This window comes from Apis mellifera, linkage group LG7, assembly GCF_003254395.2.
Source record: "Apis mellifera strain DH4 linkage group LG7, Amel_HAv3.1, whole genome shotgun sequence".
Classification (NCBI taxonomy): Eukaryota; Metazoa; Arthropoda; class Insecta; order Hymenoptera; family Apidae; genus Apis; species Apis mellifera.
In genome coordinates this window covers 13,839,004-13,864,309 of record NC_037644.1, presented here as the reverse complement: position 1 = coordinate 13,864,309, position 25,306 = coordinate 13,839,004, and the positions used below count along the sequence as shown (strand labels likewise).

The window sequence follows — 25,306 nt, the reverse complement described above, 5'->3', positions numbered from 1 at the left end:
ATAGGGAACTGGATCGACTAGGAAAGAGAATTTTGGTACATCTATCTCTATATATATATTTGTTTAAAAATTTACTTGACTCGTATTCGATTAGTCGAGTGTTTCGTCCGCGATTGATTCACAAAATTTCAAAAATCTACTTTATTTGCATTCGTATTAAACTTCGTCCGTGATTGGTTTACGAAACGAGAAACTAAATCGATCAGGAGAGGGAGAATTTTGGTAGATAGATCTTTCTCTATCGATATTTTTTCAAAAATCTATTTTACTTGCTGTTCTCGTGTTCGATTAGTCTCATCCACGATTGGTTCACAAAACGGAGAATTGAATCAACCAGGAGAGAGAAGGTTTTAGTAGATCTTTATCGATCGATATTTTTTCAAAAATCTATTTTACTTTCATTCGAGTTCGATTAGTCGAGTGTTTCGTCCGCGATTGGTTCATAAAATAGGGAACTGGATCGATCAGAAAGAGAATTTTGGTAGATCTTTTTCGATCGATATTTTTTCAAAAATCTATTTTACTTGCATTCGTACTAAACTTCGATTTGTTTCGTCCGCGATTGGTTCACAAAACAGAGAATTGGATTGACTAGAAGAGAGAAGGTTTTAATAAATTTTTCTCGATGAATATTTTTTCAAAAATCTACTTTACTCGCACTCGAATGAGCGATTGGTTTATGAAACGAGGCGTTTTTCTAAAAATCTACGTGTTATTCGTAGCGATTATGTAGAAAGAGATGGCGGAGTAATCCACGAAACGGAGAACTGGAATCGGGCAGGCTCCAATAGCTCGACATTACTTTAAAAATCTACTTTACGTATATTTGCTTTTTCCAATGTTTCCATTTATTCGATTCATCGATTCGATTTGTGAATTTCTCAGTAGATTCTGTGCAATTCGCAGTTTATATTATTCGCCAATAAGAGATCAGAACTTTGTGAATTATATATCAGTATTGATAGTTAAATCGAATAGAATATATAAATTGTTCCACGTGAACGAATAATTGAAGCATCCTGTAATAAACGTGCTCCATCAATTCTAACGAATATTCTAACGAATCATGGTTAACTGGAAAAATGTTTAACCGGGATTGGCGGTGGACAGGTAGCTCTACAAGGGAGGACGATTGCGATCTTTCCACAACGCGTAATTCAGCTCGGGGTATATCGGAGGAAGAGGAACCGTTAATGACGCGAGAACGGTTTTCCTTAATGAACCGCATAGAGATCGCAATTTACGCACGTGTTTCTATCTACCACTAACGAGAATCATTATTCTCTCTTCCTCCCTTTCCTTTCCTCGAAAGATACCGAGATGTTTCGCGCATCGGAAGAACGCGGCAAGTAGAATTGAACTTATTGGAAGTTCTCGTTATCGATTCGATTTTACGTCGATCTTTCGAAAATACGTAAACGCGAAGAGGAGTATTGGAGAGAAGGGAAGATTTGCCAATACGGTTTCCAGCGTATCCGATCATCTCGAGGCGATACGCGGCCACGAAGGCTGATTAAAACGGTGAAATATCGTCACGATCGGTTGTGCACGGTCGGTTACGTAAATACGCGGGATTGATGCTCGCGACAAGATTGTAATTACTAGGCCTAATGAGGAGGCCTCCTGTGCGAACCTGACCTCCGTTACCTCGATACCTGGACAACTAAATCGAATCCAATGTATCCAATATAAATTTCTTCGAGTTCGAAAAATTCGAATCTGACGTGTTCACGTTCAGTCGTAATATAAAACTGGTATTTTAATCGTGAACGAAGGAAATACCAATGAAACTGACCTCTGTTACCTCGATATCTGGACAACTAAATCGAATCCAATGTATCCAATATAAATTTCTTCATCTTCAAATTCGAAAAATTCGAATCTGACGTGTTCACATTCAATCGTAATATAAAACTAGTGTTTTAATCATAAAGGAAATACCAATGAACCTGATCTTCGTTATCTCCATACCTGGACAATTAAATCGAATCTAATGCAAATGTATCCAATATAAATTTCTTTATCCTCGAGTTCGAAAGATTCGAATCTGACGTGTCCACGTTCAGACGTAATATACTTTTAATCATAAAAGAAATACCAATGAACCTGACCTTCGTTATCTCCATAATTAAATCGAATCCAATGCAAATGTATCTAATATACATTTCTTCATCTTCGAGTTCGAAAAATTCGAATCTGACATGTTCATGTTCAAACGTAATATACTTTTAATCATAAAGGAAATACCAATGAACCTGACCTTCGTTATCTCCATAATTAAATCGAATCCAATGCAAATGTATCCAATATACATTTCTTCATCTTCGAGTTCGAAAAATTCGAATCTGACGTGTCCAGTCGGAATATACTGGTATTTTAATCGTGACGAAGGAAGGAAATACCAATATGATTGGAATAATTTTGTATATATTACATCTTCTCAATGAGGCGATCCGTGAACCTGACCTCCATAGCGAGAATCGAATCCAATGCAAATATAATTTCTTCGAGTTCGCAAAAGATTCGAATCTGACGATATATTGGTATTTTAATTGAAGGAAACGTCAATATAATTTAAATAATTTCGTATATATTAGGAGTCAATATTTTCTCAATGAAAAGGCGATTCGTCACCTTGATGATGAATGAGAATCGAATCCAATGCAAATACAATTATTCGCGTGAATTTCTTCGAATTCGAGTCCAGTTATATGTTGATATTTTAATCGACGAACGAAGGAAACAATAATATAATTCTAATATGATTGGAATAATTTCGTATATATTACATTTTCTCAACGAAAAGATGATTCGTCACCTGGATAGCAGAGATCCAAGAATTGAATCCAATACAAATACAATTATTCGTGAATTTCTTCATCTTCGAATTCACAAAAGATTCGAATACCAGTTATATAATAGTATTTTAATCATGAACGAAGGAAACATCAATATGATTTAAATAATTTTATTACGCGTCAACATTTTCTCAATGAAAAGACGATTCGTCCCCTGGATAGCGAGAATCAAATCGAACGCAAATATAATTTCTTCGAATTTGCAAAAGATTCGAATCTGACGACGATATACTGGTATTTTAATATTTTAATCGTGACGAACGAAAGAAACAATAATATGATTGGACTAATTTCGTATATATTACATTTTCTCAATGAGAAGACGATTCATCCCCTGGATAGCAAGAATCGAATCCAACGCAAATACAATTATTCGTGAATTTCTTCATTCTAGAAAGATTCGAATCCACTTATATACTGATATTTTAATCGCAAATACAATTGCATCCAACGCAAATATAATTATTCTTGAATTTCTTCATCTTCGATTTCCATTTCGAAATCCATTTATATACTGATATTTTAATCGTGACGAACGAAAAACAATAATATGATTGGATTAATTTCGTATATATTACATTTTCTCAATGAGAAGACGATTCATCCCTTGGATAGCGAAGAATCGAATCCAACGCAAATACGATTATTCTTGAATTTCTTCATCTTCGAGTTCTCGAATCCAGTTACCAATACCGGTATTTTAATCGTGAACGAAGGAAACGCGGATACGCGGTTGGAACGAATTGTAATTGGCGCGATAATTTCAGGTTCGCGCGTCAGCATCCTCTCATTACGCGGCGGGTAATAAAAGAAGAGCGGAGAGGCGGCGGCGGCGGCGGCGGGTCGAAACGAGATCGAGATAAGGACGCGATCGCGGCGAGATCCGGTGGATCGGACGGGGATCGATCGGGCTGGTAAAGTCTCAATCGTAATAAAGAGAGCGGTTCGCAGTGACGGGCATGCCGGTGACCCGGCTTCTGGAGCGCCGCTGACCTCGACCCGTCTCCTCCATCGCTCGTCCGCGATCTTGGAACGGTTAATTAAATCGTAAGAATGAGCTGGCAATTTTCTACGGCTATCGAGCCGCCAATGCTCCTTCTACGCTTTCGTTTCGCGAATAACTTCCATCATTTCCGTTTTTTTTTTCTTTTCGAGTATGTACGTCACGAATGCTTTTAATCAAAGTATAAATTTCAAGATATAGGAGGGATGTTAGAAATAAGTATTGACATTGAAAGATAATCATAATGATAATCATAATGATAGCAAAGAAAAATTTAATCTCTCTCTAAGGAAACAATAATATGATTCCAATATGATTGGATATTAAATGAAAAGATGACTCTCTGGTTTATAATCGACAGTTGATCCTTTAATTTCGAATCTTCACTAATTTATTTCGTTAATCGAAATTTCGAGGAACTAAAATAAATTCTCTCACGCCTGCCGACATACCTGGTGACTTGTCGACAAAAATATATGAAATAATCAGAAATATAATACAACTGTGCAATAAATATTATGTTTCCTAAATAAATATCTTTTATTTGTTCTTAGGAAATGTAATATATAACGGATTTTATTTTTATAAAAATACCTAATCATATTCATTGTAAATATCAAAGTATATATATAAGTTTCTAGTTAGTCATAAACTTATTTAATAGCATATCATACTATATATAGTTACTGAATATAATGCGTTACAGCTCTCTAGACAATCAAAGATCATAGTCGACGTGACTTTCTGCCTCTTTTCTGGCAGAACACAAACCCATGTGTTTTAATTCTAAAAGCATTCCACAAATTCGTCGATCTTTATCTTGAATCCTTCCCAACATCTTCTTCACGGATTATCGGTCTGCCCCTTTTCTCACGGATTAAGCGCGGATTCCGTTCGAAATTTCGAGAGCATCTCTCGCTTCTACTTTTTCCTTCGACGGAATCGCGGGCCATATTTTCACGATCCGACAGATGCGCAGCTAGAGCCAATTTAACGGTTTGCCACGAAAGCGGATCGAAGCCAAGCAATTCAGGATGCGACACCACGAACGAGGATGGAATTGCGTTGAATCGCACCCTTGCCTTCAACGCGTCACACGTGTACGTCACAAAAGGAACCGACCCGATTCCACGACCCCGTCGAAAAGAAATAAAACACGGGGGAAGGGAGGAGAGAGCGTTCCCTTCGATTTTCACGGTCGCTTTTGCTTTTTGCCGGTCGACTTTCTATCCCTGAATCTTTGCTCGAGCAAAACATTTCCAAGAACGGGACGAGTGTGCGCGAGCGTCGAATGCCTAGGAAAAACCGTGCGAAAGATGATCGGTTGACCCCTTTGTGCGCGAGGATCGCCTCGAAGGGGCGAAGCACAATGGCATTGCTCGCGTGCGGATAACCCGTCTCTCCGTTCCCGTCGTCCACCTCGAATAGATAGTTTTCCTCGGCTGACGTGAGCGGGATACACGCCTCCATCCACGAAGAAGAAGAAGAAGAAGAGGAGGAGGAGGAGAGAATCGGATGGAGGAACGACGAGAAGAAAGGTTGAAAGGGGGGTTGTCGACATGTCGGAAGGGGGAGAGGGAGCGGTTGCGTGTCGTGGCAGGAATTTGACGTGGAGGGTGCTCGATGCGAGCCACAATAGCACCGGTGATTGCTACAGGATTCGTGGAGAGAAAGAAAAAGAAAAAGATACATATATATATATGTTTGTGTATATCGCGTGATTAAACTCGACAGAGAGAGAATTTTCAAAATGGAAATCGACGTACGTACAACTGTTAGATACGTTTAATAATATCGAAAGAAAGCGTTAGAAAGGGGAGCAGGAAGAAGGAGAGATACACGGAGAGGAGAGAAGGGACAGGAATCACGCGATTCTCCCCTCTCCAGCCCGCTCTATGGCTAGGTTAAATCCTCGATGATCGCGCGCAGTCGGCATCCTTTGACCACGTCCGTTTCGTACACGGTACGTACGAATTTAAAGGATTTCGTGAAATCCGAAGGCCGGGCGGAGCGGCGTATCCTTCTCTCTCGGAGCACAGCTCGAGGCAGGATGAAGACGTCCAGAGCTTCGTGGCAGCTCAAGGTCTGCCACTTCTCCCTCCTTCGTCCCTCCTTTTCCTTCCTTCCTTCCTTCCTTCCTTTCTTTCTTTCTTTCTCTCTTCGGAGCGCGGCCGCTCCGCTCTGCCTTCGGCGTTTCGGCGTTCGCGGGAACGAGACGGAGGGAAGCGAGGAACGTGGCGGTGGGGCGAAGAGGGGGGATGACTGGCGGAAAAGTAAAGGGGGAGAAGGAACCCGACCGACTGAAATAATAGGTTGCGCCTGTGCGCTCATTAACCTTTATACCTTTGCCGGAGCAGCTACGAGCCACCACCACCACCTCTTCCTTTCTTCCTTTCTGTATATACGTACGCTTGGCGTATGTACGAATACGCGTGTTTGCTTTGCCATGATCGGCGCACACGCGAGGCCCGCGATTCTCTTTGTCGGGCGGGGAAGAAGGGAGAGAGAGTTTCGAGTCGGAACGCTTTCGAGACGGACAACTTTCGAACCTGGTATTTATGACGCGAAGTTTCGCGATTTCGCGAGGATTTATTCGTCAATTCGAGCTTGATCGACGAGCAAAGGAAGAAAAGGAGGCTTTGAAATTTATTTCGCCGTTGAAATTTCAGTGAGACGCATTTGGGGCCCGTTGATTTCCCACCGGTCGTCGAAAGCGAGCACGACTAATGCGATCGTGTGCGTGAGCTGGAACGAAAGATTATTCCTCGGTCGCTCGAAATGCAGGCCGAGTCGGGACGGCCGTCCAACCACGTGTTTACGTGGATTAAAATGTTGCCTTCTGCCGAGCCGCTCCTCTCTTCTCGGGGATTATCGCGGCCTCGATGTTGCGTCGATCGATCCTTTCGAATCCACGACGATTACCAGAAATTTCGAGGAATCGTGTTCGAAACCCAGATATGATAAACGTCCATTTTATTTCGTTATATATCGGTGGAAAATTTGTGGAACGTCGAAAGAGAAAGAGGAATGGAGGGAGAAGGGTCGAATTCCACAACGCGACGAACACGATCGCTTATCGATATCGTTTATCGTTTGGATCGGTGGTGGGCCCCCGGCGGGAACGCACGAGAATCGGTGGCGAAATTCGTAAAGGGGTTTGATCGATTCCACCTATCCCGGGACGCGACGAGACAAAGGAGGCGCGCGCGGTAGGAAGCTGATCGCCCGAGCGCTTGTGCGCTCCTCCACCTGACAGAGGCCCACAGATTTATCACTGTACCTACCCGAACCAGATATCATCTCGCCTCCACCGTCCTCGTGTCCCGTCATACGTAATCCCGCCGCTCCGACAGCTCATCTATTTACGTAGCGTTTCTCTCCTGCCCTCCTCCTCCTCCTCCTCCCTTTCTCCTCGTGCGCCGCCTAGCAACCCCCTGCCAGCTCCCCCTCCTCCTCCTCCTCCTCTTTTATATACACCTTTTCTCCTCCAGAGATTTATACGCGATTCGTGCGTAACGGGGGATAGTTCGATTTTTCTTTTAAACGGAACTTAAAAAATCGTATCGTGATCGTGTTGTTGTATAATTTGGAAAGAAAAAGTCCAACTATTTTTCTTTTTTTTTTTTCATCGAATAAGATCACGTCTAAAAAGTTTTAAAAGTAGCTCGGTTACAATCGTTTCCGCTTTGTCGTAGTTGGCTCACTTTCACCGATTGCTACACGCTCGACCGCGACATCGACGGTACACGTTTCCGTTAATGCGGTCATTTTTTAGGCAACGAGAGCATAGCGTGTTATTAAGCCCGAACCATTTCTCCGGCCGGCTTGTCCGTTCTAATCTTGATCGAAACACGAAAGTACTACGAAGAGAAAGAAAGAAAGAAAGAAAGAAATGTTGTACGTGGCAGGTAGAGGAACAAGTTTACGTCCGCGTTTTCGTGAAATAATGTCGAGCGTTAAAGAATTCCGTTTATTACGGTAATAATCTCGTCGAAGGAGTCGCTCAGACGAATTGTAATCGCAAAAGTCGCAAAAGAGCTTTGATTTTTTTTTTAATAAAAGTAGAAGAAATATATTCGAATAAACTCGCGATTTTTAGTGATTTGCATTTTTCATTGGAAATACTACAATCGCGAGGACAGAGAGAGAAGAAAATCGATGGAAATAGCAAGTAACTGAAAAAAATATTCTTTTCTTTAAGCGAAAAAGCATTTTAAAGGAAACGCTTCTAATCGGAATTGGAAATCCTTAAAGTTCAATGTTTTCTTAATCTTGATGAGGTTTAATTGTAGATTGAAGGAGCGATATCGTAGATAATAAAGACGAGGTCGGTGGCAATTGGTGGATTCGCAACTGGAATTAAGTTTTAATAACGACATCGTGCAACTGAAAGTGATACTTATTTAACCGCCATAAAATGCGCGCGACTCTCGTTATTTTTAATGGCTTGGAAACGTGTTCCAGAGGGCAGTAAAGATTAGAAGCGCCATTATGCGACGAACAACAGCAATCCTCGTCGTTACCCTCGTTAACCACCTCGCTCTTTTGGTTTATAGTCCGTGTAATGGGAAACGAGTGAACAGTTGTTGAAACTTGACCGATTCGAATTTGATCTTTAAAATACTACAATTTTACTAACGACTTTACGCATCTTTCGTGTTCTCCTCCGTTTATTAACACGGAATATATTTTAACGAGATTCAACGAATATGCAAATTCGTAGATCCGAATAAATTTGCCGAAGAATTTACTTTTCGTTACATCGATCCATCGATCGATCGAAATTTCGCGATGAATAATTTAATGTTACGACACGTGGGATTGATTTACATGTTAATAAATAGAAATAACTATTTTCGAAGAACAATACGAAGAAAGATATTCCGCGGTAACCCTTTTGTGACCGGTGTGAAAAGAATCGAAACGATACAAAAGATCCTGCATATTGTTTCGCGTGAAAGGGAGGAAAACCGGAAGTCGAACGAAAGAAAGGAGTAACGAAGCGTGAAAAATACGCGTTCGTATCTGCATATTTATACGCGTGTTTCTACCATTATCGGATTCCCTTCTTCTCTCGAAACACCGCTCCTCGCAAACCAAACCTTCTCGAATCGTAGACGAGTTTCGTTCCAAACTTAAGCCAAATCGCTTAATCCGTGGTCGAATTGGCGGCCTTCTGTCCCTTCCATTTAATTTCATCGCCCGTCCGACTTTTTTTTCTCTCCTTGCCTTGCACGATCGAATCTCCAGATAAAACCATCATCTCTGCTCGATCATCGTTTCGTGTAATCGTACTTTTAAAATAATTGCGAATAATTGCGAAGATATTTTTTAAAACACAACTCTGACTCGTTGACGGCATTTCGGGGAAAGGAAACTGGTGATTTCAATTTACATATTTTTGTCCCCTCTCTCTTCTTACGCACGTAAATTACTACGTTCAACGAGGATCGGTTCGATCTTCACGTAACTTCGCTCGAAAACTTATTAAATTTCGAGACGTTTGAAAATAGATATACCAATCTAGAACGATTGATGCGATCAGATTTACACCTTAACAGACTCGACTCGTATCGATTTCTTTCAATTGGAAACACGATCGCGCCGTGAAATCATAGAAGCTTTCATCGCGCAATTAACGGGTCCAACTGCTAATTGAGACGCGGGAAATGTTTGCATGCCACGCCCACGGGTGCAGAAGCGAGGTTAGACCCGGATTAAATCTGTCCTCCCTGGCGGGTATCGCGCGGAGGGAAATAAGATGTTCGCGAATAGCCGACGTCCCGCTCGATTCGATCCGCTCCACCGACTATTATCGTTTGTCGACTCGCGTTTTCTGACGTTGATTACCGCGTCACCGGCTTAATGCGCCTGTCCCTCCGACCGTTGAAAATGTGAGCACCACGCGCGCGCCATTACGAACATTTATTAATAATATATTATAATTAATATATTATAATTAATTATTATATTATTATATTATACGAAAGAGGCTGCGATAGATTCGGAAAAATATTTAAAATATATCGAGTGATTATCTCCATTTTAAACGAAGACAGATATATAGAGAAGGCGCAAGGAGGGCAAATCGACGAGCGATGATAATCGCGCGAATAAGACGTCGGATGGTTTTCGTCTCCCCTCCTTGACCGGCCCTCGAGGGAAGAGAGAAGGCTGCTCGGCCGAAAGAGAGCTCGGCCGAGGAACAGCGTGTGTGACAGCGTGTAATCTCGCCTCGGGTTCGAGCCTCGCCGAAATAACAGGTTCCTTTTTCCCTCGTTCCACGCAACCGTCCCCCTCCTCTCTCTTTATCCGCTCGCCGCACAAAGTTGCGATTTCGATATCAAAGACATTATTAAGCCGGCAGCGATGTCGCGGTCGATAGGACGTCGTGTGGGGAACCGGATTTCTTAATGCTCGCCGCCTCCTCGATTCGCGCTTCGTTTCACGGGGGCCGGGTTTCGCGATATATCGATTAATAACGAATTCATAAAGGTGGCTTCGTAAACAGAGATCGGTAACACGTATCCGTTGCGATGTATATGTAAGAGTAGTCGCCTGTCTCCTTGGAAGTTGCGGTTTTGCGGTGAACAACTCGTCCTCCTTTCATTGTTTCAAAATCGAGAGATATACCGGGTGTCGTTTTTTCCTCGTCGAGAAGATACGGAAGGAAGGTTTATTCAATGGCAACGTCATTTGTGTATGTGTATATTCTTGGAACGTGCGCTCTTGTCCGCGTTTTAGTAGATCGACGAGCTACTATTACGTAAAACTCTCTCTCTCTTTCTCTCTCTCTATTGCTACGAGGGAAACAAATTACAACGAGAGAGAGATATCGGTACACGGTACCCGATGTCTAGCGACGACGACGGCTATTTATCGGCGTGTCATCGATTCGTTATTACCGTCGACGCCGTATTCCAACACGTGTCGTTGTTCGCAGATACCATGGGCGGTCCATACATCCACGCCGGCCAATTTCGATAATATTCTCGACGATAAACTCGAAATCTAGGATCGAGAGTGAAAGATCGAGGAAGAAATGAATTCCTCCGCTCGAACGAGCCGCGATCTTTTTCCCAAGAGAGAAAAATTGTACTATTTTTCAATTCTCGAGGGCGATGGAAAGCACTCAAAGTTCTTCGTATTTTTTATATATATCTTCTTTCTTTTTCTCTTTTTTCTGGAGCAACGCCCTGGTTCCACGATGGCGAGGACGATATCGCGGCACGCCGGTCCGCATGAATACCGAAGAATCAATCAGCGCGTGCAGATCGGCGTCACCGATACCGAGCCCCGTTTCACGATCCAGATCCGCATCGGTGGCCCATTGAAATCGTAATAATACGATCCATTATTGCCCGCTACCTCGCCGGGATACAGATGTATCGTCCGAGAATCGCGGCTACTTTCTCGTGATAATTGATCCGACTCCCAGCGAGAGAAATTCGGATAAGGAAGAGATTTTTTTCACGGAAGGTAATTAATTAATAAATTTCTCTCCTTCCTTTCTTTTCTCCAAATTCAAGAGTTTATTACGTAGATCGATCTTTCGAATTTAAATCTTTGGTATCGAATTTTTTACGAATTATTTCAGTAGCTTCGACACCCGATTTTCCAAGCTGAAGTGAAAGACCACGAAGTTATGATGGTAGAAAGAAAGGGAAAGGAAGTTACTTGCACACCTAATAATTAACCCTTTGCTTTTTGGAACAACTCGAGTTCCAAAATCGGCAGGAAAAATATCGGTCACATATTTTCGTAGAAGAAGTAAAATCGGTATCAAATTATTTTTTACGCAGATCTTGGCCGAACTTTCATATATTTCTAATATTTGAAGAATATTTCTCTATAGAAAATACTGCAAATCTTCCAAATTCAGATGAAAAATTGGTAGACAAGAAAAAGGAACTTAATCGATAGATAGAGCATTTCATACAGATCGAAAAAGGGGGAGAAATTCGCGGTAGATCGGCAGGGCGAATGAAAATTTATCGGGATAATGAGCGCGGGTAGAACACCCGGTACAAAGCGTCTGCGCGCGATCCGAAAAGGTGGCGCGTGGACCGGTTCGGGACCGCATTCCCCCTTGACAGAAACGCCGAATCACTCCGAGCTGTTCCACTGTCAACGTTGGAACACGGAATTCTTATCGGCCAGAGATTCGACCTCCGCTACTCCTTCCTCCTCCTCCTCGATATACTACGATATCTTACGCTCAATTAAGCGATCATTGTGATACCTCGACGTCCTGACTCTTCGAATTTCGAGAGGGGAGGATTCGAGAAAGGGTAACGAACCTGTGCGATTAAGAGAATGTTATTTCGACTTCGAGCATAATTACATCCCAAACAAAATTGAATGAACGGGGATTGGATTATTCTGCACGAATTGTGCGTTTTGATATAATAAAACGATTCCTTTTGTCTTTGTCGAGGCAGAATAGCCTGGATTATTAAATTCCGTGGAAGCTTTGGAATGGGACAGATTCGAATACACGGTGAAAGGATTAAAAACGACGGAAAGGGATAAGCGAATTGCCGCGTGTAAACGCGTGATTAATGGTCGAAACGATTAAATAAGGATTTAACGGAAACGCGTCGAAGGACCTTGGGTTCTGAAGAATCGTGCAAGACTCTCTCTCTCTCTCTCTCGGAAACTCGCATAGGCCGCATTAGTCTGAGGAGAGAAATTTCTGAGGCCCTGAAACGTTGGGGCGTTTAATTTCGACGGGCGGCGGTGGTTCTTATTTCACGCCACGACGAAGGAGAAGAGGATGACGGCGGTTCCACGCGCTGAATAAAGCTCTCTCTCTCTCTCTTTCTCTCTTTCTCTTCCCGTTGGTGCCGTATGGTAATCGCCATTCCGGATTCCTCGCCACGGGTCGCTAGATCATTGCGTTTCCTAGCAATAAATTTGTGTGTAGCCCCGAAGCACCGCGTACGTACGTAGTACCGCATTTTCTATCTTGCCTCTCCGATCTCTCATGGAGAAGAGCCATCCGTGAAAAATTCGAATGGAATTCCGACGAAAATTCCCATGAATCCACGTCCCTCGAACGGGAGGGGGATAAATTCATAAAGATTATTTCGTCAACGAAGAAGAGAATTTACCAATCGAGCTTCCTTCTTCAAAAATTCCTACAATTTTTTTAACCACCTTCTTGCTCACTCGATTCGTTTGGCAAATCCTCTTTGTCACGAGGACGAGCCTTGTTTCGTGGATTTCGAAATTGCATTCATCTCTTTTCCAATTCGTGGCATACAGAATAATATTGGAAAGAAGGAAGAGGAGAAGAAGAGAGTGGAGAAGAAAGATCCGAAACTCCTAATCGAGTTTCCTTCTCGAAAAATTCCTACAAACATCTTTGATTTTTTTAACCACCATCTTGCTTATTCGATTCGTTCCAATGATTGGACCTGCATTTGTCGCGTCTACGCCAAACTCGTCTTCGAAGTTTCCTGGATTTCGAAATTGTATTCACTTCTTTTCCAATGATATTGAGGAGAAGAAAGAGGAAAAGAAGAAAGTGGAGAAGAAAGATCCGAAACTCCCAATCGAGTTTCCTTCTCGAAAAAGACCTACAAAGATCTTTAACCACCTACAAAGATTTTTAACCATCTTCTTGCTCACTTGATTCGTTTGACAAACTTGCATTCGTCGCGTCCACGCGAAACTTATCGAGCTTTGTTTCGTAGATTTCGAAATTGTGTTCACCTCTTTTCCAATTCGTGGCGTACGGAATAATATCGGAGAGAAGAAAAAGGAGAAGAGGAGAGTGCAGAAGAAAGATTCGAAACTCCCAATCGAGTTTCCTTCTCGAAAAACTCCAAAAAGATCTTTAACCACCTACAAAGACTTTTAACCACCTTCTTGCTCACTTGATTCGTTTGGCAGATCTGCGTTCGTCACGAGGAAGAGCCTTGTTTCCTCTTTTCCAATTCGTGGCGTACAGAATAATATCGAGGAAAAGAAAGATCCCAATCAAGTTTCCTTCTCGAAAAACTCCCATCCTACAAACATCTTTGATATTTTTAACCACAGTCTTGCTCACTCGATTCGTTCCAACGATTGTACTGCATTCGTCGCGTATACAACATATACAATCTCTAGGACGAGTCTTGTTTCCTTTGATTTCGAAAGAAATAGTGTTCACCTCTTTTCCAATTCGTGGCGTACAGAATAATATCGGGGAGAAAGTTTGTAGGAGTTTCCTTCTCGAAAAACTCCTACAAACATCTTTGATATTTTTAACCAGTCTTGCTTACTCGATTCATTCCAACGATTGTACTGCATTCGTCACATACAATCTCGAGGACGAGTCTTGTTTCCTTCGATTTCGAAAGAAATAGTGTTCACCTCTTTTCCAATTCGTGGCGTACGGAAATGATATCGGGGCGAAGGAAAGAGGAGAGCGGAGAAGAAAGATCCGTTTCCCGGTTGGGAGGAGAGGGTGGGGGCAAGGTGGATCGCGGATTGAGTCATTATGCTCGGAGGAGACCACAGGGCTTGATGCGGGAACGGCTGGCATCGGCTCGTGAAAGGAAACCGACCGGATGATTCAACGTGTATACGAAGGGACAAAGTAGTATATACGCGACGTGCTTACCTTACTATACGCCGCTCTTTCCTTATTCTCCTTCTCCTTCTTCTCTTCTTCTTCTTCGCTCATTGTCCCTTCCTTCCTATTTCTCAACATCGTTCTCGACGTAGAGATAAGGGGAGGCGCGGCGAGCTGGTTAGAGAAGAAGGAGGAGGATACGAGCGTTAGCTAATTCTTCTTCCCGGTTGGTCGTCCCCGTTTTCCAACCAATTGACCGTTCCTCTCGTTTTTCCGTGGACGTTGATAAAGCGGCGTTCCTCGTTACCCGGGGAAATTTATTAACGGAGGGGAAGTTTGTTCGCTCGCTTTTCGAACGTCGAACGTCGCTTCGGTTCGAGCAAAGTTTTTTTCTTTCTCTCTCCTCCTCGACCGAGTAATTAACGTAGCCATGCGAAACGCGCACGTTGGCGTTTACTAATTAACTATAATATACACGATGAAAGAAAGAAAGAAAAGGAAGGAGGAAAAAAAAATTGATCGATGTCCATTTTTTCGTTCCCGACGATAAAAATCTTCCTTCCCTCTTACCCCCCCGCTTTCATTTTTTCCACTCCTCCCCGCGATAAAACCTACCTCTACCCTGCCGCCGCTCATTATGCAAAAGTTTGTTAACGGGCTCGATTCTTCCTCGTAATATGTTGCTTAATTAAACGGCGGGTAATTTATGTCTGGAACGAGCAAACCAGACCTTTGTTATCAAGAGGGAGGGAGGGAGGGTAATTGGAGTCGGGCAAAATCGGCGAGCAACCACCGGTTTTTTGCCGATGCTAATAAAGATGGTCGCGTAGTATACGCATAAATAAATCCTATTCCCGTATTCGTGCAAAATGTATCTCGAAGAGAGAGAGAAAAGCGAAGGATAATTTATACCAACGATAATTCAACGATATACGATGTTAATAACGTCTCATATTCTCAGAGTAATCGTTCTTTATCGCATTTAAACGAGCAGCGCTTAACGAGTCTCGCTCGATAATTCGATGCAAACGTTTTCCTCTCCTCTCCTTTATATGGAAAAGAATCGAAACTCGTGCTATTGCAGCCGAACGTGGCACAATATTGTGACGTCCGAGCAGCGTGTCATTACGGGTGGCTAAGCCGCCACCGGATTTTATCTCGATTATCCACTCTCGACTCGGTGTAAGCCGAACGAGTTGACAACTCGAGCTCTCCCTTCGGAGAAAGAGTGGGGGCAGGGACGACAAATATGAGGGAAAGGAGAAACCGCAGCAGGTACCAGGAGGGGGGAAAATCCTTGGCCGAAACCACGCGATCGATTACCTGGCCGACCGCCGGGAGGGCAAAGAGAAAAAGGGGAGAAGAAGGGAATCTTTTGACAAGTCACTTGGGTCCTGGTTCCAACCTGCTTTCGCGGAATCGTTCCCCATCGCTCCCGGCCGATACCAATCTCGTCTCGAGGTGAAATGCATATTTCGTTGGATCGCGTGTCCCTTCGTCTCTCTCTCTCTCTTTTAAAATTCGTGGCAAGCGTGGGTGTCCCGCGGCGTTTAACGGAACTTATTCGTTCCCTCTCGCTTCGACGATCAAAGTCGCACCTTCCAACGTTTGTTTTTCCTTAAACAGAGTCTTCTCGAGCGAGGAGAAAAAGAAGAGAGAGAAAGTATTGCTGAGAGGTCGGTAAAGGTGAGAAAAAAGCGGCCGGGTGAGACGAAAGGCTTTATCCACTCGTTTAATACGGCACTGGTTGCGTGGAGTCGAGACGAATCGGTGGATAATTTGCGGCGTTCACGTTCCGAGAAGAAGTGCGCGCTTTCACGGGCATCGAGATTGTTCTACTTGTCATCCGTCTAACTGTACATTATGTCGTTACGTGTCGCGCCAGCGTGGAAAGATCCTCCGTCGCGATAATACTTGTCCCTTCCCATCGTCGCATCCTGTTCCTAATTACCGCACACGTGTCATCCTTATTCCCGATCTTACTTCTCGTCGCGACAATTATCGCATGTTCGAGTGAAATAATCTTCGAATGGAAGAAGTTTGGAGCAAAAAGAAAGGAAAAGAAGATATCGTGAAAAGATACCGTTTCGTTTTTCCAGGCGGCAATTAAACGGATCGCGTCACGTGGCTTCTCGAAATTGAAGAATTTACGAGGCAGAGAGAGAGAGAGAGAGAGCGTTTGCCTTTGCACCGCGCCTCCCCTTAACGGCATCCACGTCGTATCTCCCTCGAGTTCGAATTTCGTGGTCCGAACGTCGATGTTCCTTCGTCTCGTTCCGTCCATCCGTCCGTCCGCTCGTCCATTCGTTGCCGCGCGGATTCAATGTCCATGCAAAGTAAACGGCGGCCCCGGGACTGGCTGTCAATTATCCGTTATATACGGCCCTGGCCCTCGAACCCATTCTTAACGACCCCTTAAACCTGGCCACGGAGACTCCACATCCATCCCCCTCCCCTCCCTCGTATCGCGCCCGAAAACTCGGAGGTAGAGGTCCCTCTTCGACCGCGAGGACACGAACGAACGACACGGGAGGAGGACGACGACGAAATTGAAGAGGAAAGGAAGGCCGGCTGCGAGAGCCAAGGGGTAAGGCAGAAGCCGGGTTTCCGGGAATCGTTTGGTATTCCAACGCCACCGCCACCTTCGCGGCACCTTCAAACTGCGGACAGATTCCTCCGTGGCCTCGTCCCGATCGCCTCTATAGCCGCGCCGCGAAGTGTGTCAGAATTGCAAATGGACAGCGCGGCACCCGACGAAACACAGGGGCCGAGAGAGAGAGAGAGAGAGAGAGAGAGAGCTCGGCCGCGAAGGAAAGAAGGGCGCGAATTCCATCGTGTAATTCCCCGAGATGGATTCGAGCCGAGACCGAGGAATTCCGAGGAAGTGGGGAGTGGGTTTTGGGGAAGGGTAGAGGGTGACGCGTTCCTCGTCGACAGTGGGAAAGATTCGTTTCGATTTTACGAGGGAATCGCTCCTTTGTCCCGCTGGGAGAAACTGTCTCTTTTTCTAGCGCGTGTTTGTTTCACGATGTAAGGAGAGCGAGAGAGAGAGAGAGATAAAATCTTTTTCAGCGGCGAGAATCTACAATTGTAACGATTCTGCAACGATCAGTTTTTCTGACGAACGAGTCTTTACGATTGCGTGCATTTAAAATGGAACGGTGTAATGTAATAAACGCGCGAGTCGATCCATTGGCGCGAAATTAAAGAATTCTTTAACGAGAGGGCGCTGCTCGCGTTACCTACCAACGAATGGCGCGCCGAAGAGAACGTTGAGGTTAACAAGTACGAGGCATCGTTCCTTCGCTCGTAAACGCCAACGCCTCGTAATTATAACGATACGTTTCGTTCGAACGTAACGAGCAAAACGGGAGGAGATCGGGGAAAGCTACTCTCGTGGCGTCCACACTTTCTGCTCGTTACGTCGATACCAAGGATCGCAAATCAATCAAACTTCTCCTTCCTGCTGAAAAGATCTTTTCCCGAACGAGTTAATTGACCGTACCGCGAGAAGAATCGTATACCTCGTTTCCATTTGTTAACATAATCGTACGTACATATGTATCGAATGAAGCGAAACGTTATTTCTTTACTCACCGAATTCAGACTGCTCAGACGATCGCGATCCCTGTCAAACTTCTAGAGAATTTTGCACGATTTGGTTAGGTTTCTCGTTTACACCGTATACTTTCTATTGCGATAGAAGCGTGCCAACCGTTTTTACGTATTCGCGTGAATTTCGCAAAACGTAGAAATATATCGAATATATAAGGAATATAGGAAGTGAACTACAAGGACACGGTAAATTTTCAAACGAACCCGAATCCACGCGACGCGATACCGTACACGACTGGTAAAAACGATGATGTTCGATTGTTTCTCCAATCCGCGACGAGTATAGAGGGCGTGATCGCGCGAATCAACAACCAGATAGATGTCGCGCTTATCCTCGTGACCAGTGTTGTTCGGTAATGGACGATCGAGACTTTTGCGAAATTTTTCCGCGCCGCGGTCCCGAGTTTACATTTTTTGTTACGCGACGTGATTGAAAACGCCTGAAGCGTGGAATACGCGGTGATTCGTCAAAGATGCGTCACCGTCGTGCGGATAATAGCTTATCGACAAAGCATCGGCGAGGCGTGCGAAGGAAGTGACAGAGCGGTCTTCTCTCTCGGCCCGGGCGGAACAAAGAGAAAAAAAGTGAGCGAGCAACGGAGGGTGTGATGGAATCCTGATGCCAGGAGTCCAGTCACGGGTTTTGTCGACGCCTTCGAGAGAAGGGTCTTGACACAACGGGGCTTTAATTACGTCGATATCACGGTAATTAAGTCGATCAATGCGTACCATTGTAAACCGGCCATGGGGCTCCATCGACGTTAAGGCCCATCCATAATCATGATCATGGACCCTTTCGTCCGGCACAAAAGCATCCTGTCCCATGGGACACCGGGGTGTTTCGATCCTTTTCGTGCGTTCGCATCTTTCCTTTTTTGGACGAACCCGTGCGAAAAAAGAAGGCAAAAATTCGCACGATCCGCCTCGTGATAGATATACAGAGTTGCTTTACCGACCGAAACTCATACACGATGTAATTCTCGCCAAAGTTAAAAATAAAAGTGTTAGTTTTTCAAGAAGAATGAAATATTGTTTCGACGGTTTGGAAACGATGTAATTATTTCGCGAGAAGGTGAAAGCACGAGATGCACGAGGTCGTTGTTACAATGTTTATCGTAATAATATCGTAGCGGCCAATTATCCCGCGCGTGGCTCGAAGGCAAAGCTCGCACTGTGACGAATATAAATACTCTCCTTTCAATTTCTCGTGGTTCGAAAGAAACGCAGCGTTGGAAGTCGATATTTCTTCGAGCCGAGGGAAATCGTGTGTGAAATTCATGGCTCGGGGCGGCCACGGTCTCGTGCCACATGGTCTCGTTCGTCGCTGTAATCGCGGCTTGTGCAACCATCGATACCAGAAAATCGTTCAAAATCGCTCCTCCCTAAAACGTGCTTGCTGGGAGGTTGTTCGCGTCACGAATACGATGATATTCGATGCATTAATCGAACCGAGTTTACATTACAATCATCCGCACGACATTTTCCTGAAATATTTCCCTCTCGGCCTGATCGTTTTCGTCGGATAACCTCAAACTGTGCAACCACGAATGCTTCGTAACATAATTCGCCTACGTATTTCTCGCGATACGACGAGTTTATACAGTCAATATTAAAAAAATGACAATCTATCGTTAAAATATCGTTTTAACGTCTAATGATGTTTAAGGAAATTGAAAAAGAGAAGAAAAAGAGATTTCGATGAAACGAAAAATAGAATATCACTTCCAAAGATGCAACGTCACCGACGTTCCTCCGTACGATGCCCCAATTACGAGAAACGATCCGAAAAGGCCGATGACGAGCGCTTCGTCACTGTTTACCGAGGTTTAAAACTCGCAGCCGAGGAGAAACGAGAAGAGAAAGATTTTGTTTGCGACCGCCCGCGCCGTCTTCACTGTTTGTCGTAGGAGTTAGGAACTCGGGCCCACAAAGTGCCGCTCTCTCGTGCAACGACCGCTTCGAGCGATGAAACGTGCGATGCACTTTTTTACTCTATTCGCGTCTTCGAGAAATGAAAAGATTCGAAAGGCGTGGGTGGAAATGAAATCGAAACGTGTTGTGAAAATGAATGCGATGGGATTGACGTTGCAGGTGACGGTGGGCAGCACGAGCACGCCAAGCACCAACACGGTTCACCCGGGCGTGAACGACATGGACTGGTTCGCCGGCGTGGCCGAGGAAGAATTGCTGTACTACACGGGCGTCGGGAACGACGTCGACTCGCTTTGGGCTGTGATCGGGAGCTTCGTGCCACCGCCGCCTAGGCCACCTTATTTACCAGAGGAGGGTGTTACCACCGACGGACTCACCACCTGTGATTTGTGCTCGTGGGCGTGGAGAAACGACAGGCATTCCTTCTCCCTCGACGGCACTCTCGGTAAGTGGAGACACACTCGCTTCCTCTCGTTCAATTTTCGAAAAAAACTCGGCCGGATATTCCAACCATTCCGAGCATTCGTGTGTTCCGAGCATGCGCGTGTAAAGTCGAAAACGTATACAGAGGGAGTATACATAAACTCGGGAACGAACCGTGCGCGTGCCCCTTCCACCACAGGTTTTAATTAAGATCCTTTGTTGTCCGACTGTTTTCTTTCGCGTCATCTCCGCGAGATGACGTCTCTAGTGTCGGGCCGAGTCGAGTTCCCTCTTCAATCGGACCTCACTCGAAAAGTTAGGAAAAGGAGTCTGTCGGTAACAACGTTAAGGATTATTATTCCTTCTTTTTTTTTTTTTTTTTTTTTCCTTTTTTTGTACATACTTCACGATATTTGCCGCGTATTTGTCGAGCAAACAGCTTTCTTGATGATGATGATGCTCGAGACGAGGTTTAACTCTGCCCGTCTTCGTTGTAAACTCCTTCGGAAGAATTTTCGTGGGGCGACGTCAACTTCGCTCGTTGCAACGGATAACGTAACCGAGAAAACGAGGGCTATTATCGGCGATGCACGGCCATGTTCCAACTCGTCGAGTATCTCGTTCCTTCTCCTTTGCATAATGAAAGAACGGGATGGGAGGGGGAAGCGATTTCGTTTACGAAACCTTTCTAAATGGTTAGAACTACTGTTAGGGATAAAAACGAAGCTTTATTTCAACGGATTAGAATTTGCGATCAGAACCTCTAAATCAAATACGATTAAACGACGAAATTCGATCGATCGATCGATCGCGTTGAAAGAAGGCGAAACGTTGAAACGTGAGTATCGATACGTAAAGAAGGAGGACGCGATAATCGATAGGAGGAAATTGATTGAAACTCGAGGAAGGAAAGGAGAATGGAAAGGGAGGTGGGGAAGGGTGAAAGGTCGATCGTTTGGATGCACCATGGGAGGCCCCGTTCGTGCTCTCTCGCGCGAGATCCCTCCCTCCCTCCCTCCCTCCCCCCCTCCGTGTCCCCTCATTCGACTCGCGCTAATTCTCGTGACGGACAAATTAAGACGGATAATTCAAGAGCTCGCCCTCGCTTTGGCCCGACCTCCGCATCCGGCTCACCCGTTTCGACCAATCGGAGACCCGACCCGACCACTCCTTACATGCCTCTCCCCTCGCCATTTGCTTGATTCGCTTTACCCTCTTCCCTCTTCGATCGAGTTAACGCGTTTGTAATCGAAGAAGTTTAAATTGAAAACCCGCCGCGCTCGGCTCGGCTCGCTCGCTCGCTCGCTCACGAATTATTAAAGAAACTCTTATTCACCCCGCTCAACCCGATACCCTCCGAGGGGGCGAGCTGATTAATTGAAATCGGATATCGGAAACAGTAAAATCGGCCGTAAAACGAACAAGGTATATTGGCGAGGGACAAACGGAATCCAATCGACCATTGCTCTCTCGAACGGGAACGAGATCGAAACGAGGTGGTTGATTGAAAAGGGTTCTCTCGGGCAGGGAGGGAGGGAGGGAGGGAGCGAGAGAGAGAGAGAGAGGCCGCGTGTACGTTCGATTGGAAGAATTCGTCCAATCAGGAGGCCAGCCGCCTCTCGATCCCGAAGGACCGAGGTTCGCACGTACGCGCGCGAGCCAGAGCGTGCGAGTACGAGCGCGCAAGTGTCGAGTATCGAGCGGAGAAGGGTGCCCCACCTCTTTCTCTCTCTCTCTCTCTCTCCCTCTCTCTCCCTCTCTCTCGTTTCGAGGCCTGTTCGAGGCGCAGCCGCCCTCCTCCTCCTCCTCCGTTTTAGCCCCTACGGGCCCCATCGTTCCAGCCACGCATTATCGCCATTACCACGAATTCCACCGGTTATTACGCCTCTGTTGCCGCGCCACGAAAATGGCAGTCCCTCCTGTGCATCCTACCGTGCCACCTCTCCCATCCCCCTTCCTCGCCCGATTAATAAACGCTTCTCGTCCTCCATATTATTATTATTATTATTATTGTTATTGAACGACGATAGAAGATTTTCGAAACGAAGGAAACTTGTACTTCTGAAGATTTGATTCGAATTGAAGGAAAGGCGAGATCGAAGCGTTCGATCGTATTTTGCGTTTTGGAAAAATAGACAGGAGGAGATACGGAGGTATAATCGTCGCGTCACTCGGCGACGTAATAATTACAGCGGGCCTCGAGAGAAGGCGAGAACGAGGAGACGGAACTTGATTCGAGCTCTCGAACGCGTCTTTTTGGAACCACTCGAAAGGAGGACGTTCTCTCGAGAGAGACGTTCGCAAATTACGGTTGGCGTGTTTCTTTGGCGTGAACGCTCTTCAGAGAGAGAGAGCTCTCAATCGGACGGATTGCAACATCGCGTCAAACCACGCGACGCGATAGAACCACGCTCTATCGATGAAAAAGGGGATCGATTTTAAACCGATTCCTCCTCGAGCTGAACGAGTGGCGGATCCAAGCGAGTGCCGACAACCGCAAAGAAACACGCTAACACGACTACTGCGAGAAACTCGGTGGCGGCCATTTCGAACGGATCATGCCTCGTCGAGAGTTTAATCACGCGATTGTAGCTTCCTCTCGAGTCGAGCCTAAAATCCTTCTCAATTTCCTCTTATCTCGAAAGAGAGGTTCGACGATTTTGAAAAGCGAGTCGACTCGATCCAAGTTATCTTCGACGATCGCGAGATAAATCGTAAAGGCGATAAATCGCGCGGAGACGTTTAATTGAGAATCTAATCGATGTCGCGTGTTTCGAGAAAGAAAAGAAAAGGGGAGGATGCAAAGAGGAGAGAGTTGGAGCGAGAATTTTTCGACGCAGGCCCGCCTCTCCCTCCGTCGCTTTTATACGATCCCCTTCCTCTCCCCTCGAGCCGCGCACTTTTAATCTTAGAGGCAATCTCGCCCACGTAGATTTATTGGCAAGCGGTTCCTTGCGCGCTGCAGGGCTACCGTGCACTCGAGCACACCCCTCTCTCCCTCCTTCGATTGCGTGCACCTCGATTCGTTACGTGCTCTCCCATTTATCGACCGCTTAATCCGAGCGATTGTTCTCTTTTTACGCAAATAAACCGATTTTGAATAAAAAATCACGACGTGTCCTTCCTTTGGACCTATGTTTAAAGTTTAAGAGACGTAGATCGAGTTTTCTTTTTTTATTTTGTATTCAGTTTTATGTATGGAGATTCGAAGTTAGTCGAAGTTCGTGATCGTAAGATGGACTTTGGCCGCGATGTAATGATTCAAGAGGAACGTGATGATTTTGTCGTCTCGGAACGAAAAGGAAGAAGCTCGCGAAATTCTGTGAAAATAAGTTCTTCTCCTCCTTCTTTCTTCTCGATTCCTCCAACTCGCCTGAACTTGATCGTCGATCTTTCAAATTAAAATTCTCGGCTTTAAATAATTTTCTTTGCTATTTTTCCAATGTTCTCCCAGTGGCGTATTTTCATCAGTAATCGATTTCCTAAATTGGAATGCGAAAAGTAAGCAGCGAACGATATTTCTCATATAAATTGTTACAGAAGTGAAAATTGTCAGAGCTTTTCTTAGAAAATTATGATGGTAGAAATAAAGGATTATTTGCACGCCTAATATTTGCATAGCAAATTGAAACTGGATAACAGTAATTAATTAATGACTCAAGAGAGTCAAGAGAGTTGTTAATCAGCTCGAGGCAGAAACGTTCTCCACCGATTTTTTCGTCATCTCTCGTCGCCGCGTGTTCACAAAATTATACGAATTAACATGAATTAACGTTCAGAAAATTAGATATGAATTAATCGGCGAGAATCACTCGAGGAGTGTATTACGAGCGACGGTTCACTTTGTAGTAAATCGTGAATCAATAGTATAATTGATATGAATTAAAATATACACGATAAATTTATATATTTAAAATCAGGAAAACAATCGTCATTGATTAACCGCGGGTAGACAGATGAGAAAATTTTAAAATATTAAAATATACACGATAAGTGTATATTTAAAATCAGGAAAACAATCGTCGTTGATTAACTGCGGGTAGACAAATGAAAAAATTTTTAAAGATGCGACGATTGTAAATGATTCTAAACCTCTAAATCCGCGTGTTGCAGAGTATAATATAATCGTTATGCGCATCTCCACGTGGGCTGCGGTTAACGAGAGCTTTAACGAGTTCCGACTCACGACTATCACTTATACGATAATGGAAGCAAATACGCGTAAATTGATTCTCTCGTTTCGTAAAAACGACCATCTTCGAGCCCCAATTAAAATTTACGCGAGCAATAAGTAACGATTTTATTCGACGAATTATTCCTCGCTCGATTTTAAACGATTTTTTTTAAAACGACTCTCCTTCCTATCTATCCTTTCCTCTTAAACGCAGGTGCACATACACACACACACATATATTTATATATTGGACTCCATTCCTGCTCGATGATGGAGCGCGCGCATAAAAGTTCTCACGATGATCGCACTTAACAAGCCTTTGCTCGGGCTACAGTCTTCTCCGTATCGATACACACCGAGCTACGCGATTCCCCTCTGCCGATATTTCGGGTAATTAAGATTACGAGGCACGTCGATTACCGGCGAGGAGACGGGCCGTCGCGTGTTTCCCAACACGCCCGTCCCCCCCCGATATCATTCCCATTTACCCGAACTATGCCGAAGTTGGCCGGCTTATCTCGAAAACACGGGCCATCCATCGGATGTTCCGGAAACATCCGCGTTCCTCTTCCCCCACTCTTGCTCTTCTACCCCCACCACGCGGGCGGGACCCACACACGCGCACGCACCGAGTTGGGAATTCTCGTTGGCCGGGAGAGGATGGTAGGCGAGAGGTAGCCACGGTTATTTATCCCTCGTTTCTCTCCTTATCTTGTTTCACGCGACGCGAGCGCTCGCGA

At 44.8% G+C, this 25,306-nt stretch overlaps 3 protein-coding genes across 6 annotated transcripts in view; 1 reads left to right on the top strand and 2 right to left on the bottom strand.

The window, feature by feature from the left end:
- The window catches only part of LOC107964730, a 51,682-nt gene extending 33,383 nt beyond the window's left edge, over positions 1 to 18,299 (bottom strand). The window contains exon 1 of the mRNA XM_026441646.1: positions 18,020 to 18,299. The gene's annotated coding sequence lies outside the window, so the exon portion shown is untranslated. The remainder of the gene's footprint in view (positions 1 to 18,019) is intronic.
- The window catches only part of LOC725408 (TSC22 domain family protein 1), a 76,946-nt gene that overhangs the window by 27,093 nt on the left and 24,547 nt on the right, over positions 1 to 25,306 (top strand). For 2 of the 3 annotated variants that reach the window (XM_016913039.2, XM_006569388.3), the window contains exon 2: positions 20,129 to 20,414. In XM_016913039.2, coding sequence (XP_016768528.2) covers positions 20,129 to 20,414 — 286 coding nt within the window. Of the gene's footprint in view, positions 1 to 18,634; positions 18,743 to 20,128; positions 20,415 to 25,306 lie in introns of those variants that run through there. The other variant, XM_016913041.2, reaches the window with a different exon arrangement.
- Positions 1 to 25,306, bottom strand: part of LOC725482 (L-lactate dehydrogenase A-like 6A) — a 119,979-nt gene that overhangs the window by 77,292 nt on the left and 17,381 nt on the right. The gene's annotated exons all lie outside the window — the stretch shown is intronic.